This window comes from Colias philodice, chromosome 18 (genome assembly GCF_061535455.1).
Source record: "Colias philodice isolate Cphi_HAF_F1 chromosome 18, ilColPhil1 Martin Lab GWU primary, whole genome shotgun sequence".
NCBI lineage: Eukaryota > Metazoa > Arthropoda > Insecta > Lepidoptera > Pieridae > Colias > Colias philodice.
The window spans coordinates 5,148,655-5,165,654 of record NC_143103.1 but is presented as its reverse complement, the minus strand read 5'-3'; the positions used below and the strand labels follow the sequence as shown (position 1 = coordinate 5,165,654).

Sequence of the window (17,000 nt, the reverse complement as noted above, 5' to 3'; positions counted from 1 at the left end):
TTCGATTCTAGATGTCAGATTTCGATTTTTAGAGTAACGTCTCTGGTATTTAAAAAGAAAAAAGATTTATTGACACAAAATTCTAGCGACGTCAGTTTTTTAAATCAGAAATTGTTTATTATGTTTAGAATGGTTTATCAGTAAAATCAAATCCTAAAATTACTTGTATCGGTCATTATTGTTATAAATATGTAATCGTAATTGAAAAAAGTTAAGCAAATGTGCAGTTCTAACAAAACGAAATATCATGTTATTATGTCGTCGTTACTAGGTTACGTGCGTTGTTAAATTTTGTTGAACTGTCAAATGTTGCCTATTAAAATGGCTCTACTATAGAATCGCTAGCGTATCTTAATCGTGTATGATACCTTAAGATACTGTAATATTTTATATTAGAGAATCTTAACATAAAATATTATAGTATCTTCACCGTGTGTGATGCGCTTAACATCTGTCAATAAACTATCAAAGTCATTAGTTACTATGACAAGTGACATTTTCCGTTTGTTATTGATTGTTTTGATTTTCTTCTGAAAATTGGTGATATTGACTTAATAAATTTGAATTTATATATTGGTGGAAAATTAAAATACAATATATTATAATGTAGTTACTTGAAACACAAGTGCATTCTTCTCTTGTTCTAAAAGTAGTCAATTCAACGTGGTTTCCCGTGAAAATGTGTTCAGAACTTGGTTCGGACAATGAAAATCATGCTGAAAATGTCAATGGCTTTCGTATCTCACTTAAAGTTGAAAGACGAAATGTAGCTCCGCTCTCTCAACGATATACAATATCCTACAAGAACAAGGAACGAAATTCATCTTGGCCTATAAAATCATTGTTCCTTGCTATATTATTTAATATTATAGGTTTTAGTTATGTTCGTATAAGTTTAACCACATCCCTGGTTATTTTTATTGTAATAGCCTTTTTGATATTCTTTTGGGTAACACACACCGTTAAGGAAGGTAAGTTATTATTGCTTGATATCTTGTTTAATAATATTTTTTTAAAATTTATAAGTATGTACTTTGTACACAGGCATTATTGTTTTCAGAAAGTGTATTAGTGATACCCACTGTGTGTATTCAAAGCTCCGTGAAGTTTGTAGTTGGTAGTGAGGATAACTACATTCCATGGTCTAATATTGATGATATCATTATAAATGAAGTTGTGAAAATGGTAGGTATAACTATTTTATATTTATTATTTACTGATATTTATTCAAACGTTACAAGTTATATGTATTGAGTTAGATATACAATAGAAAAAGTTGTGTTTGGAGGGTTGATAGCTGTCACCATACATTTTTAAACTTATAATTTCACTATACACTGGCAATTGCATGTTAAAATAAGAGTTTATCCTAGTATCAGTTAACTTAAAATATTAATAACTATGTTTATAAATCTGATAACAGACCGTGTAATGTGTTTGTACTCTTTTGTTGTAGCAATTACAAAAGTTATAAAAATTGTATGAAATATTTATTTTTTCTGACTAGTTACATGAAAATCAACTGTACAGCTAGCCAATTATTTATGTGTATAATTTGCACATTTTCAGAATCGAGTATTATTCTTTCTAACAATTCTAGTCAAAACCAATGAAGCAGAAGGAGGAACTAAATTATTGCCATTATTTAAAGTAAGTGAGAATTTTCTGTTAAGTCATTTGATTTGCATCTTTTTAGTAAAAATTTATATGATGAAAGGTATTAATTATAATATATTACAAAATAGTGAGTAATAATGCTCATACAAAATAAAATCTACAAATGAATTAAATTCAAAATGAACTCGAACTCAAATGTTATGTTACGAACCATATACGCAAAAGTTGTAGGCATTGTACTATTTCTGTTGTTCAGAAATTAAAAATGCAAAATAGGAAGCAAATAAATAACATGAATCGGTGAATGTAATGTAATAAAAACAACATGATTGAACTTTGTCTACCAACCACAGAAATCTAGGAAATTAAACATCCTACTAGGAAAAAATAATGTACATACACTACATATATATTATTATCTTTATATGTATAACTCAGGCGATCCTCACACTGCCCCGCATCACGCTGCATGTTGCATGTCGAAGCACCTACGCGCGTTCCTGCGGGAGTGCAGATCTGCATCATCGTGCGGGTTTTTTGCGCACTCACGCGCGTAGGTGCGTTTGTAGATTCACGCACGGCGGCTCTCATTTATTCGCCGTTCTCTGTGGTGGTCGTACAATACTGAGCATCACGCGCGGCACTGCGGGATTCGGTGTGCCATACCTTGCGTCTCGCTCGCACCTACGCGATGTATGTTTCTCCGCGTGTATGCGCGTGATCCGCATGTACGCGCGTGGTTGCATTTTCAGTGTGTTGGACTGTGCGTGTTTTCTATACAAACGGAGATACTTACAAGTAACGTTAAACACGCAGTCACGCAACATGCAGCGTGGTGCGTGGCAGTGTGATAATCGCCTAACTAGCTATGCTCCGCGGTTTCACCCCCATTGCTCCGCTCCTGTTGGTCTTAGCGTGATGATATATAGCATAGGCTAGAGAGCCTTGCTCGATAAATGGGCTATCTAACACCGAGATAATTTTTCAAATCGGACCAGTACTTCCTGAGATGAGCGCGTTCAAACAAACAACAACTCTTCAGCTTTATAATATTATTATAGATATAACTTGTTAAATTATGTTTCAGTATACAAAACCAAGATTGATGATGTTACAAGTGATATATAACCAGATGCAAACTCTGCTTTTGGAGTCGAGAAATAAATTCACCGAGTTGGGGTCCGGTGATTCTTCCTCAATAGTGTTGTAAATGAATGCACTTTATAATGTTACTTGAAATGTACAAAGAATGTATGTTACAAAGAAATGTACTTGTACTGATTTTCTTTATTATTAATAAATTATAGACTCTGTGTTTCTCTTATTTCTCTCCTTCAATGAAGTCAGGGGTGAAACTACTAATACATATTATGCATATTAGGATTAAACTTATATGCATACATGAATTAATACAAATAGGTACTTGGCCATGTCCATCTTGATTGGATTATTATTGATTTACTTTCACAGATTTACTACCAAATTAATTAGATGATGAAAATTACTAACATCTTATTTTTTAGTAATACTTGTATACGTAGTATATTATTATTAGTCTGTGGAGTGTGGTAATACTTAAACCATGCTGTCTAGGAGAGTATTACAAACAAGGTTTTTCTTTGCTATCCTAGTGGAGACAATAAAATAAATGCTTTGCAATATTTGTTTTGTGTAATATTTCAAATGCATAACAGGCTCCCAGGGTCATCTTACAAAAAGTTTTTTTGTTTTCTTTTGAAGAACTAAAATTACTTGGATGATATTTTATAAAAGAGAACAAAATAGATAAAACAAGGCAAAACCTATCTCAACATATTGGCCAGCAATTATGTACTTATAACAAGGTGTTCTACTTTTTAAAAAACAATCTTACCCAGACAACCTGGTTGCCCGAACATATCCATACTATATATATTATTAAATTATAAATGCGAAAGTAACTCTGTCTGTCTGTTTGTTACTCAATCACGCCTTAACTACTGAACCAATTTGCATGAAATTTGCTATAGAGATATTTTGATACCCGAGAAAGGACATAGGCTACTTTTTACCCCGGGACATAGGATAGGTTTTATCCCGGAAATTCCACAAGAACGGGAACTATGCGGGTTTTTCTTTGAATGCGCGGGCGAAGCCGCGAGTGGAAAGCTAGTTTCCTATAAAAATATGAGTCATAAATTTATGTATTTCGAGTATTTGCTTGTGTTTGTCCAATATTATGTCTCTATGTAAAGTAAGTTCGTACTTATTATTATTTTTTCGTTAATATATGCGTATTAACATTATAGAAACTATATTCTATTCATTATTTTGTTGATTAACGCACTTTTAAAAGTACGCCTATAATCGTGAATAATAATATTATAAATGCGAAAGTAACTCTTGTCTGTTACTCAATCACGCCTAAACTACTGAACCAATTTGAATGAAATTTGGTATGGAGATATTTTGATACCCGAGAAAGGACATAGGCTACTTTTTATTGCGAAATATGTACCACGGGCGAAGCCGGGGCGGACCACTAGTAAAATATAATTATATCTCCCATCCCCATGATGTTTTGTTTGCTTATTATCAGATTTAATCAAATTGTTTGTATTATGAGGAGTAATAATACAAACAATTTGACCATAGGAGTATGGGTAAGTTCTTAGAAAATTACCCACATGAGTAATAATATCTACGAAAATATAGCGTATAGTTCCCTAAAGACATCATTTTTATTCGTAGCAGTAGTGAGTAGTCACAGTACGGATTTCCACAAACAAAACGCTGCAATTTGGTGTAGGTAGCCCAATTTGTTCTGAGCTTGTTTCTCGCACTGAATATTGCCAAAACAGGACTGGCGCTCGCACGGTCCATTGGATTCCCGTAACGATATGTACGTACTATGTTGCCGTTGGTGCAATTACGGAGCTCCAATCCAAATGAACACCACCATATTTCGCTCACGACTTCTTTATTGAAATTATATTTGGCATTTTCACTTGGCATTTATTGTCGGTCTCTTGTTTTGTAAAGGAGAAAAAGCGCACCGAGTAACAGACGTATGCACTGCAATTTTAGACTACCTAGCTATAAACTATCTCTGCACCGAAGTTCATTCAAATCCACTAGTAGGCACTAGTAAATATTAAATTGTAAAACTTAACATTATCCGTCACCTCTCGGATAAACGTGATCTATATTAAATTTCGTATAAGAAACAGTAGCAGACGTCGCTCATGAAAATTTAATGTATCACGTGTGAGTAGGATAAAGGTGCGTAATATGAACCGATTTAAGAACCCTTATTCTAAATGTAAAAGGACGTCGCGTAAACTTTCTAAAACTTACACATCTAAATTGTTTCATATAGTTACTGTTTGAGAAAATGTTTTATTAATAGGGGTATGTAATAGAACTATATTATATGCATCTACCACAATATATGCATCCTAATATCTAAAGTTGAAAGAAAAATCTTATTTTGCCTTCATTCAGGATCAAATGTTATGAATTTATCTGCAATTAAACATGATCTGCACCCAATCTGCCTGCAACCATTTGTCTATCACCACTGGCATGCACAAAAATATAAAACTAAAAAAAATACTTATCACTAAATAGATAAACTTCAACCATAAACGACGTTCGTTCGTAGCTTACCTACTCGTAGATGCTCGTAGAGGATGTTGTTATTTTTAATGTAGGTATCTAATATCGATAATACTAGAATACTTCTGACCTAATAGTTAATACTGTGGAAAAAAAATAAAGAAAAGATTACAATCAGTTATTTTATAGGCCGGAGAATGGAGTTGACATATTGTATATTATCTTCGAAAGGGCGGATTTTATTAAGGAGGATACGCTGTTTGCATTGCAAAAAGCTGTACCTGTAAACTGCTGATTGATTGCGCTGTCTTCACGCACACAATCTATATGCTAATTTTGTAGCGGTGCGATTTTTTCGGGTCTCATCCTTATTATGTTAATCTAGGTCAACTGTAATATCCGATGGGAGCGCCCTAAAGGGAATGTTCTTCACGATTGTATCGGCTGAAAGATTATGGAACGGTACACCCTCAAGTGGAATAGAAAATTGTCTGCTACAAAATTGTTATTAGAAGTAGTAATGATCTAATACAATTATGATAAGAGTCTGTTTTCGATTAAAGTTTTTCATTTATTAAAACAAGTACGTAGGTACGTAAGTACTCCTATTTTATGTCGCGATGAACGCAAAATACAATATTCTTGTATTTAATGTTGACAGTAATTATTGTGCTAAGTCTAGAAATGAGATTCTTACATTGCACCTTTAGACTTACTGTATTCTTAGCCGCCTTATTGGACCAATAATCTATACGATACTATAAGGATACCTACCAATGTTTTGATTATTAAACCTATCAACGAAGTTGTGAATAAAATGTGGGGTTGTATTTCCTTATTTACCTTTATTACGTCTCACATTGCCAGTGAGCGTACCTTTGCAACTAAGTCCCCGAAAATCATTACCTTCCCAACAACAGAGTCTCGTTACAATCAGAAATAAAGACACGTTACAAAAGTTTCCCGCTAACCAAAGTTTCTTCCCTGGGGTTATTACTTTGACAGTTCGCTTTAAGTTAAGACCTTATAAATAGGGTTCCCCGTGGAAGAAATAGCGAGATTACCGAGTGTTTTTCATGATTGTAAAAGGTCCCTTCAGGAGCTGTATGAGTTGGTAAACTATTTCACCTGTTACAGTTATAACATTGAGCACGAATTGTTTTGATATTTTACTATTAAGTAAAGGTTTAAATAAGTATGTAGAAGTATCATGAAGATAATTTTGTAATTTTCATATTTATATACCAAATAATCTCAGGTAATAAATATAACGGATTCATTCATTACATCTAACTTATCTAAGAATACTTTTCACTTCATGTAGATGTGGGACATGGGCGGACAAACCAGAGAATAATATACAAAAACAATATTTAGCTTAGTACTTAGTAGGTTATTATTTTATTAATATTAAACTGTATGACCAACAGTAGGTATGGCCATGCGGCATACCTTCGTATGGCTTACGCGACAGGCGTTTGGTTTCAAAAGTCTTTTACCAAAATGAGTGCTAAAAGTTACAAGCAAATATACATATCATAAAAATATAATGTAAATAAAATATAGGTACCTAATGATAAATATCTTTTCTCTAGGTATGTATTTAATGTACATATAAAATACGCCGCTAATAAATTAAACACAATATTTTATGCCGTAACTTGGTTTAAACTTTAAATATCATATTTTTAAATAAGTGTAATAAAAGTTATACTCGGCTGCAGTGCGGCAACCCCGAGGGAAATCACTAGCTTCAGTAATTATATGTTTTGTCTCCGCGGCAGTTCTTTTGATGCGGCCTGACGACTAAGCAATTCTCTGGATTGGTAATATTTTAACCTTGTTACTTTAGAAATCCATACTAATATTATAAATGCGAAAGTAACTCTGTCTGTCTGTCTGTTACCTACTCAATCACGCCTTAACTATTGAACCAATTTGCATGAAATTTGGTATAGAGATATTTTGATACCCGAGAAAGGACATAGGATAGGTTTTATCCCGGAAATCCTACGGGAACGGGGTTTTCTTTGAAAACGCGGGCGAAGCCGCGGGCGGAAAGCTAGTATTCTATAAAAATGGTTCATAATAGCATGTAGATACAAAAAGAGGTTGAGTCTACATATTCCAAAAATCGTATTCTTTCGCTTGTTTATAGCCAGATAAAGATAATATTATAATCGTTGAGGTTGAGAGTATTTTTAGAGCTGGCTTTTGCTAAATTTAAAGCATTTATGCACGATTTTCTCTAGTCAAACTACTTAGATGTAAAGGGATTTAAAATATTTACTTACACTTTATTAAATTATACCTATGAAAGACCTGGTAATTGATTAAAATACAAATATTTAATGATAATGGTACAAAAATAAAACACAACATTTATAAATTATAATATTACTTAAATACAATTTTATTTTTATAATTGCAATACATTTTATACATTATTATTTCAGTTTATACAAATTCAACCACAAGAAACAAAAACAAAAACAAGCTTTAATTAAAATTAGTTACAGTTATCATAAAATTAGTTAGATATTCTTTTTGGGCATGAGCGTCGATCGGCGCGAGGGCGAAAATTCCAATTCAGCACTAGGTTGCTTTTTAGCCGTTTCAATTTTGTCAGCATATTTGAATCGCATATTGCCTGAATTCATACTATTTGAAGCAGATGCTATAATGGAAGCTACCGTGTTAGCTGGGTGCGGCAATTCCGGAATTTGCGAGACGTAATAATTTCGAAGTTCCTGCCTTTCATCTACATGTTCAATATCACTTACGTTTGTTTCCATGGTAGTTGAGGTGGCATCATCGCTCGGGAGCGTGGAATTGCACATCGTCTCGAGTGTGGAATCGAGTGGGCCATCCCGATTTTGATAGTACGAGAAGCGCAGATGTGAATAGTCATCAATAAAGAATTCGCCACCGCCTGATAAAGTCGATTCGTTAGACGTCTTAACATTTTTATGACTCATTTTTAATGTTGTTATCGGATAGCTACTGTGACAGGTCTTTATTGGGATGACTAAGTTTATTCCGATCTACCCGCTCGAGATTTATTAAATGGAATTATTTGAATACAGATAACCAAGTAGATAACATCAAAGAGTAAAGTAATACATACGGATAACCTGAGCGGATAACATTTTACCCAATAATGATTTTGTACAGATTATAAAACTTAAAAGTACCTATACTTGATGTTTTGTAAACAGAAAAAAAATGTTAAGCATATTTTTCATTTTATTCACTTATCTTTTTTACTCCGATTAATTATTTATCTACACAAAGCCGCAAAATACTTGTACTTGAATAAATAAAAAAATAAAAATAAAAATAAAAATTTCTTTATTTGTTTCAAAAAATTTTTTACATACTTAATATTGTTACATATGTTGCATTGAACCCCACACTAGGATCCCCTGTGTTGTGAGGCTCAATCTCTTTCATCATATTACATAACAAAACAACAGAAAAAGAAATATATATATATTTTAAACAAATAATTGCCATTTTAAGTATTGAGGGTGTGTGTGTGTGTGTATGCGTACGTGAATATGTGTGTGGGTGGATATGTTTATTTTAATATTCAGTAAAAGTTTAAGTTTATATTTTAATCAAGAAATCAAGAAATTATGGTAACGAGGCTTTCAGTTTCTAAGTAGTTTAGATTAAATAGCCAATTTGTAACAAATTTTTTACAAATCTAAGAATCATTATCTTCATGTTCGTCATACGGAACAACTCGGAAATCGTATGACAATTGATAAAACCTCACACCTGCAGTTCGTGTTACAGTAACTACAGGACTAAGGAAACTGTAATTTCTTCTTTATCTTTTTAGATTCGTCGACAAGTTTGTACATGTATTTGAATTACGTTTTTTGTACGTATATCAAAATTTCAGATCGCTCACGATGTAATGGAACGAAGTGTGAACTATGATAGTTGTAAACATTTTGAAAATTTCAATTTCACTTACCTTAATAATTAAGAAGATTTTGGCTCATTATCTATTTAACCATATCTACCAAAACTTATAAGAGTACAGAGATTGATACATATAATATCCTGAAATGCGGCTCATATTACTGCGAGAAGTTCAAATTAAGTTCACCTCTATTTCGCTAGTTAGGTACATCTATAAGTCACGAAAGCGAGATTATGGTCATAATCCGAATATAATTTCAACCCCGTGCTTCTGAGGTAGGTATTCCATTTAGAACCATGCAATAGTAATGCTCGACCTTTTGAAGCAAGACACTAGGCGTGACGTTCATCTTACACTTTGATGAATCGAAATTCCTAATGGCTATTGGTATTACACCAATGAAGTACTCAGTTCAGGTTTAATTATATTCATCTTTACAAAACAACAAAATATAAAACTTGAATGAAAACTGATATCAATAAAAATTAGGTTGATGGTTTTTCATGGAATATATTATGGTTATAAAGTTTAGTACTGAGAAGTATGGAACCCCTTGTTTTTGGCTGAAGATGACATGTACTTACACAACCTACATTTGTTTCAAAGTTATACCTATTTAAAATATAAGAACTAATTGTTTTATCATGAAAGTATTCGATGATTAAACAGCACGCTATTTATTTTCATAGTATGTACCTAATTAATGTAGGTACTACATTAATATTTTGTCAATAAAAATTTACAACTTCATAATTGCTTGTAGTAGAAATACTTTTTAAAGAACTCATTACCTATACGCATATGAAAAACTGTAACGAAATCAAGATATTTTCAAACATAAGTATTTACTTATATACTTATTTAAGAATTTTACAATTTTTCTAGTCATGATATAAAGTAGTGCCAAAAAACTAGGCTTATTTTGGTAATCGTTTACATTTCAATATCTATGATAAATTCTGCGTTTGTACCATCACGTACATTTCAAGTACCTTTCCGAAGTATTGACAGACGTAAGAAAAGATAAAGTTTATATATATGTAGCTCTAATTCTCATGAAAATAAGATCTATTTTTTGATTAGTAGATTATGTTTATGTCAAGAATTGGATTATCGTCTATATTTTCATTATTTAAACGACGGTTTTTCTATCCTTCACACATTCATCCGACGCGGCAAACATGAAGGCAGCTTTAGTTTTCTTGACTGTGCTCGCTCTTGGGCTAGCCATCCCTCAGCCCAGGAAAGTCTTCCATGAACATTTTAATGATTTCTTGGACCTCATATTCGATGAAGCTGGCCATGACATCGAGCATCTGATGGAACATTACCAGGAATTCGAAGAATTTAACGCAGCTCTGGACTATCTGAAGACCAAGGACTTCAACAATCTCGTTCATGAGATGGAGGACTTACCTGAATTCAAAGCTGTAAGTTAAAAGCCGGTTATAGTTACAACTAGTTTCCTTAGATAGAACTAGTGTTAACTAAATATCTTTTTTGACAACTAAATCGTTATAATTAGTGAAAACGCGTTATAGATTTTTAGCTATCTAGTAATATAAGTGAAGTATGGTGCGAATGTATTTATTTATCTATTATTTACAAATGTATTTGATAAAGCTGTTTCATTGATAAGCGGAACCAAACGTAGTATTTTAGGATTATTTTAAAATTAAGCTTTAAAACAATCGCGATATCTTTATATAACTCTCTCCTTTAGAATATTTACTATTAACTATTAATGATAATTAAATACTTTACAGGTCGTTGATTTCTTGGAAAATGACAACATTGATATCACCTTCTTCATTGACATCCTTAACTCCATGATCGGTAAGTACCTACAACATTTTTTACAACATAAGGTAACAAAAACAATGCTTCTCACTGTATTATAATTTAGATACTTAAATTAAAAATTTTAATTTAAATTTTAAATTGCGGAAAATTATCTATTAATTAACAAATAAATCTAACGTCAAGTGTTAATTATAGGTAACTTCCAAGATTATTTATAGGTAAATATTATAATAATAAACATGGTGAGCATTCACTCATTCATCAAATATTCACTTATTTTTCAGACCAAGTAGAGCGTAAGAGACAGTCCAGGCATCAGCTCAGCGGCAGGGACATGAACGCGTTCATTCAGGACTGCATCTCCGAATTCCCTAAAGCTAAGTTGGCTGCCTTGTTCGACCAGAAAGTGAGTGAGGATGAAGAATTCAAATCCGCCATTGAAAACCTCCAGAGTGAAGAGTGGGACAAGGTATGGAACGCTCTGTGGGAAAGCGAAGTATTCCTGGAAGAAGTCCAAACCCTTAAGGACAATGGTATTGATGTATATTGGCTCCTCGTCGAAATTACAGCCATCTTCGGCCAGAATTAAACGTCCGGATGACAGGATTGTTTTGTAAATAAATCGAATTTAATGATATCATCTTGTTTTATTATCTTTGCCTGTGTTATTGTGATTAGATGACAATGCGAGAAATAACTTGTTGCCATGCGAAGATAAATGCATCAATCCTACTTAATTTGTAATAAATAATACTGTCGTTTTAGATCGTAAAAATATATTACTACTTTGGAGAATATCTACATCCAATATACACCTAACAAAATGTTATGATTATCACAAAATGCATGGCAATAGAAGACCTCAAAATCGTTTAAGGCGCTAGCCGGCTAGCCTTTTATTCAAATGTTCGAAAACTATTTTATTTTTAATATCTTGTCTCATGAAGAATTCTCTCTTCCGATAAGATTTCTAAAATCCCCTATTCAGATTAATCATATCACAACCATTGTTGATAAAAAGGGTAAAGCAATTTATGTAGCGGCTATTTTAAGATAATATATGAGATTGATGGACGTTATCCGATTTTTATCTCACAGTGATCGCTTCTGATGTATTAAGCCTAGGTAATCATGCGGGGACTACAACAAATCTGGATATAAATATAATGCAGTTTAAGATATCCTCTCAGTAATATTTTGCGGGAGAAAATGAAGGTCGCACTCTTTCTATTAGCTCTAGTTACCTTGGGCTTAGCTGCCCCCCAAGCAAGGATGTCTTTCCATGAGCATTTTGATGACTTCATGGATCTTATTCTTGAGGAATCCGGTGATGAAATAAAACACCTCATGGAACATTATCTAGAATTCGATGAGTTCCGCGCGAGTCTGGAATATGCTTCCACTAAAGATTTCAACCAGCTTATCCATGAGATGGAAGATTTGCCCGAATTTAAAGCAGTAAGTTAATCTGTTCTTTATTAATCTCTGTAATAAACTATAATTTAAAAAATAGCAATTTAAAGTAACGTACAGTTACAATCGTAACCACAGAATACATAATAGTAGCTAAACGCTAATCGTAACTTAAAATGGTGAAATGGTACATATAATAATTAAGTAATTGACGAAACAAAAAAAAATATACAAAATATTTAATTGAAGGAACCTTGGCGCGTAAATAAACGTTTTTTAAGCATAGTAATCCACATTGTCTTTTTAATTTTTGTCAAAAGTTTGTATTTCATATTATAGGCATTAAATATATTTTCTCTTTTCAGGTGGTTGAATTTTTGGAAGGACACGAAATTGATATTAAGTTCTTCATTGACAAGTTAAATGATTTCATTGGTAAAGTGTTTCACATTTTAGTTGAACATATTTTTATCGAGAACTTAATACCTCTTTATAATTTATTTATTATTTTACAGACAATATGGTTCAAGACGAGAGAAGATTAAGACATGAAGTTAGCGGCAAAGACGTTAACGCTTATATTCAGGATACTATTGCTTTGTTCCCGAAAGAAAAATTGTCTGCTCTCTTTGATGAAAAGATAGAAGAATATGAAGAATTCAAGAGGGCTATGGAGAGTTTACAAAGCGAAGAGTGGGACCAGCTGTGGGATGCTCTGTGGGAATTAGAGACCTTCAAATCTGAAGTCGATACGTTGGGGGAACATGGTATCGATGTAAGAGCTCTTCTATATGAAGTCCTTGCTATCTTTGGACAAAACTAAATGATATATGATCTAAAAATATGTATTGATATCACCAATAAACATACTTCATGAATTAATTTTGTTGTCATTGTCTTACATTTTTTGATACAAATTGCAGATCATTATTGATCTTAGAATCTAATTACTTATGTGTAACATGCGTCTTAACTCTCAGCCTATATGTAAATAAAAATCAATCTTTCCAGATTCCAAATATTTTTTTCATAGTTTCGAATAGGAAATAAAAACGAAGGCAAAAACATTATTTTGTTCTGTAATGCATATTTTTTGTATATATGTGATAATATTATTATAATATTTGAAATGCCGAAATGAAGTCAGGACGTCGAGTTAGTTTAAAACCTACACAGAAAAATGATGTAATAAGTAGATGGTACTAAAATAAACAAACAAACAATTCATCAATACATTGAGTCATTCATTGTTAATAAAAATAATGGTTTTTCTCGAGACAATAGTTTTTCCAATGCATATTACATTGGGACGTCGTGTGTGTTGTTCTATTACTACATTTCAAATTTATATCGCTGCACCCGTTCAATGATAGAATATGAGAGATACGATAGTTGTTATAGTTTCCTGCTATATTGGACTCACTTACGAATTTATTGCACCCAAAGGAGCTGCAGAGGTGAGCATTTTGAATACATATCTGATAAATTGTGTTCAAATGGTATATCATTGAAATTGCATTGCTTAGCGATATCGAAATATTATGTGTTTACCGAGTTTTTTTCTATTTTTTGTTTCTTTGTTAAAAATCTAAAACGTTACTTTGCAGAATGATATACAAGATAATTTTATTACAACGCCTAACAATATTCCAAATCTCGAGAAAATGGATCGTACTTTACAAGGAAATAAAAATCAGAATGAACTTGACAAAGCTTTATTAGAAGATTCTCAGGAAAAAAACAAAGCAATCAGCAAGAAAATTTCTTACAATCGTTCTTACCTTGAAAATAGTACAAAGATTTTAGAAAGTCCTAGAAGACAAGACAAACTTGACTTGTTAGAAGGTTCTCAGCAAAAGAACGGTAACGGTAGGATTTATGAAAAAACTCCTAAAAATATTCCTAAGTTTGAGAATATCGATCGTACTATAATTTTAGAAAGAATTAAAAATCAAAATGAACTTGACAAAGCTTTGCTAGAAGATTCTCAGGATAGGAAGAGTGAGGTTAATGAAAGGGCCTTTATTTATATAAAAAGTGTAAAACCAGTTCATAACCATTTATTCAATACGGACAGAGGCAATAAATTCGATTCTCACCTTTTACCAGGAGATGAAGTTTTCGACGACGTTGCACGTAAATTCTTTGATAATTATATGAAAAATGGTTTCTTCAAAGCCAGAGGGAGTGAAGAAACAATACAAACAAATCAACATTTTGTGACTCAGGCTTTTCAAGATGAAAACCACAAAGATTTCGAAACAGTGAAACAGGAAAAGAATGATATTGAAGAAAAAAGAGACTACTTGGAACTTTTAAAAGTTCCCTTATTAAGATCTTTATCACAAAGTAATGATTTAAAGCAATTAAAATTTAATACATTTAATTTACCCTATTATACAACTGAAATGAAAAAAGACGAGATCGAACTTGATGAAGCAGAAACCAACAATCAGGTTGATAAATTTATAGAACAAATTATAAGCAGCTCTTTTGAAAAACCAATTGATGAAAATAAAAATAAATCTGTTACTAAAAGTAACATAACCGAAAAACACTGTGATGACTGTCTTAAACAAATTCATACTTTATGTCAATGTAAATTAACTGCCCAAGTAAAACCATAAGATGTTAATTATACATTTATTTTAAATTAAATATACTTACATTGTATTGTACATAAATTACGTTAATATTAAAATTAAATTAAAAAATATCACCTCATTTCACTTCATTTCAAAAATTCATACCTACCTATTTTAGAAATTCTATTTACCTACACCTCATATCGTCTAAGGCTCTTTCACAAACCCCTGACACAGTTACGTTTAGCTACGCAGCGAGTACACTTTTTCAGCAGAGATCAAGATAACGACCACACAATGCTATCGGGCCTGAGATCACTGCGCGCGCATCCCTATCCGACTACGTTTGTAGCTTGAAGAAATGAAATGTAAACACCGGAGAATGCCAACAGATGTCCAGATAGCCAATAGAATCTTCAAAGAAATAGCATGTCCAGAAGAGACTATTTCGCTTTGAAAAGTCCACAAACTAGCTTTCAACTTGTGCAATAAACAAAGGAAGCGAACCGTAATCTTTCAAAATGGAACATTTGTCAAAGATATTGGGAAGAAATAATTCCTTGCATTTCGGGTATACTTTGAAGTATTTGTATATCTAGTATATACAGTTTCCAGTTCTTCAGTCATGTTTGTTGAACAAGACGACTTTGTTCGTCGAGTATATTGTTCGAAAATATTTGTTTCGTTTATAAGTTACTTCGCTGCAACAATATGGCGGTCAGTATAGGTATACGTATACTTTTATGCACCTAGTAATAAAAGAAAGACAGAATATATTTACAAAGAATATATTTAAAAATTAATAAAAATGTTTGCTTTAAAATAGAAGTCCATAAAGTAATAAACTGTAATTTTTTATGCTGTTCAAACTTTTTATACATAGATGCTGTTTGTTACTGCATTGTTCTGTATCGACAGGTATAAGATATTCATGAATACTCGAATTTATCAGTTTCCTTAATTTAGAATTTTGAATCGTTCTCAATTTTTCAACAGGTTCGCAAGTTTGCCGGCATCGAAGCGCGTCGCTCAAAATCTCGAGATGTGCATATTTTATTTCTTCAGGAGTTTTGTTGAAAACTTCGCTAAGTTTCGTTCTCCGCGTGAAATCCTATTTAATTATGTAGATGCGGATGATCGTGCTCGTTTACTTATTTTATGAGGGTATAAACGACCCCCTTGAGCCTGACATTGCCTTATTTATATTGTAACGAAATTAGTATCGTAAGCGATTTTCGTAAACCAACGGTTTATATTAATGATTGCAAGACTGAATAAAATTATAAGGATTCGCTTGGATTAACTTCAAGTAGCAGCAGTTTTGTGGTTAATAAGTAGATACTTTATAATCAGTAAGTATAGACAGAAGAATTCAAATATTTCGAGCATCTGAACATCTAGTTCATTAGATATGCATAGATAGGCTTTTGTATAATATTTCAATCTATCATCTGCTAATAATAAGTCATTAAAAGTATTATGAAAAAATAGGAGTTTATTTATAATAATATATTATCCTTCAGTCTGTACGTCATAGGGGATTGATTGATGTCCGGAACATTGTGCCGAAATGAGGCTATAAAAATACGGGCTAAATCGCCTATATGAAATTAGGCTATTGATTGGATGCATTAGATACTTATATGCCACATAAAAACCTTATTTTGTGAGCTTAAAATTTATGTCCCTTCAAATACAGTAGTATTAAATTCATATTGTAATAACTTCTTTTATGCGAAAAAAACAGTTCAAAAATAAAAATCTGTACTCATTATAATTAAAAGATAATTAACAATGTGCTGCGCCTGCATAGTGTGTTGGGTTAATTATGTCATCATTTCTGTGTTTTATCTGGCTAATAAATGATTGAATATCAATATCCTCAATAAGATATTTTAGGATCTCTATACCTTTTTAATTATTGTTTGAGAATCGAAGTATGAGACGCAGCAGGAAATAAAAAGTGCACTTAATTTAATATCGGAATACATTAATAATAATTAATATTAATATCCGAATCTGGATACCTAATAATTATAGTAGGTACCCAG

General features: G+C 32.2%; 5 protein-coding genes across 5 annotated transcripts; 4 read left to right on the top strand and 1 right to left on the bottom strand.

Moving 5' to 3' along the window:
- Window positions 1-59: 59 nt before the first annotated feature.
- LOC149480424 (phosphatidylinositol N-acetylglucosaminyltransferase subunit H-like) lies at window positions 60-2,925 on the top strand. Its single transcript, XM_089706673.1, has 4 exons — window positions 60-971; window positions 1,061-1,185; window positions 1,570-1,650; window positions 2,705-2,925. Exons 1-4 carry the CDS (start codon window positions 680-682, stop codon window positions 2,825-2,827), a joined length of 621 nt encoding a protein of 206 aa, XP_089562799.1. The 5' UTR covers window positions 60-679; the 3' UTR covers window positions 2,828-2,925.
- A 4,733-nt stretch (window positions 2,926-7,658) lies between these two features.
- On the bottom strand, window positions 7,659-8,313 carry LOC149480423 (uncharacterized). Its single transcript, XM_089706979.1, has one exon. It carries the CDS (start codon window positions 8,190-8,192, stop codon window positions 7,749-7,751), a length of 444 nt encoding a protein of 147 aa, XP_089563105.1. The 5' UTR covers window positions 8,193-8,313; the 3' UTR covers window positions 7,659-7,748.
- Window positions 8,314-10,234: 1,921 nt separating this feature from the next.
- Window positions 10,235-11,588, top strand: LOC149480422 (uncharacterized). Its single transcript, XM_089706284.1, has 3 exons — window positions 10,235-10,578; window positions 10,915-10,984; window positions 11,236-11,588. Exons 1-3 carry the CDS (start codon window positions 10,330-10,332, stop codon window positions 11,538-11,540), a joined length of 624 nt encoding a protein of 207 aa, XP_089562410.1. The 5' UTR covers window positions 10,235-10,329; the 3' UTR covers window positions 11,541-11,588.
- A 504-nt stretch (window positions 11,589-12,092) lies between these two features.
- Window positions 12,093-13,246, top strand: LOC149480421 (protein G12-like). Its single transcript, XM_089706283.1, has 3 exons — window positions 12,093-12,409; window positions 12,730-12,799; window positions 12,880-13,246. Exons 1-3 carry the CDS (start codon window positions 12,161-12,163, stop codon window positions 13,185-13,187), a joined length of 627 nt encoding a protein of 208 aa, XP_089562409.1. The 5' UTR covers window positions 12,093-12,160; the 3' UTR covers window positions 13,188-13,246.
- Window positions 13,247-13,643: 397 nt separating this feature from the next.
- On the top strand, window positions 13,644-14,991 carry LOC149480420 (uncharacterized). Its single transcript, XM_089706876.1, has 2 exons — window positions 13,644-13,821; window positions 13,972-14,991. Exons 1-2 carry the CDS (start codon window positions 13,741-13,743, stop codon window positions 14,989-14,991), a joined length of 1,101 nt encoding a protein of 366 aa, XP_089563002.1. The 5' UTR covers window positions 13,644-13,740.
- Window positions 14,992-17,000: the final 2,009 nt, after the last annotated feature.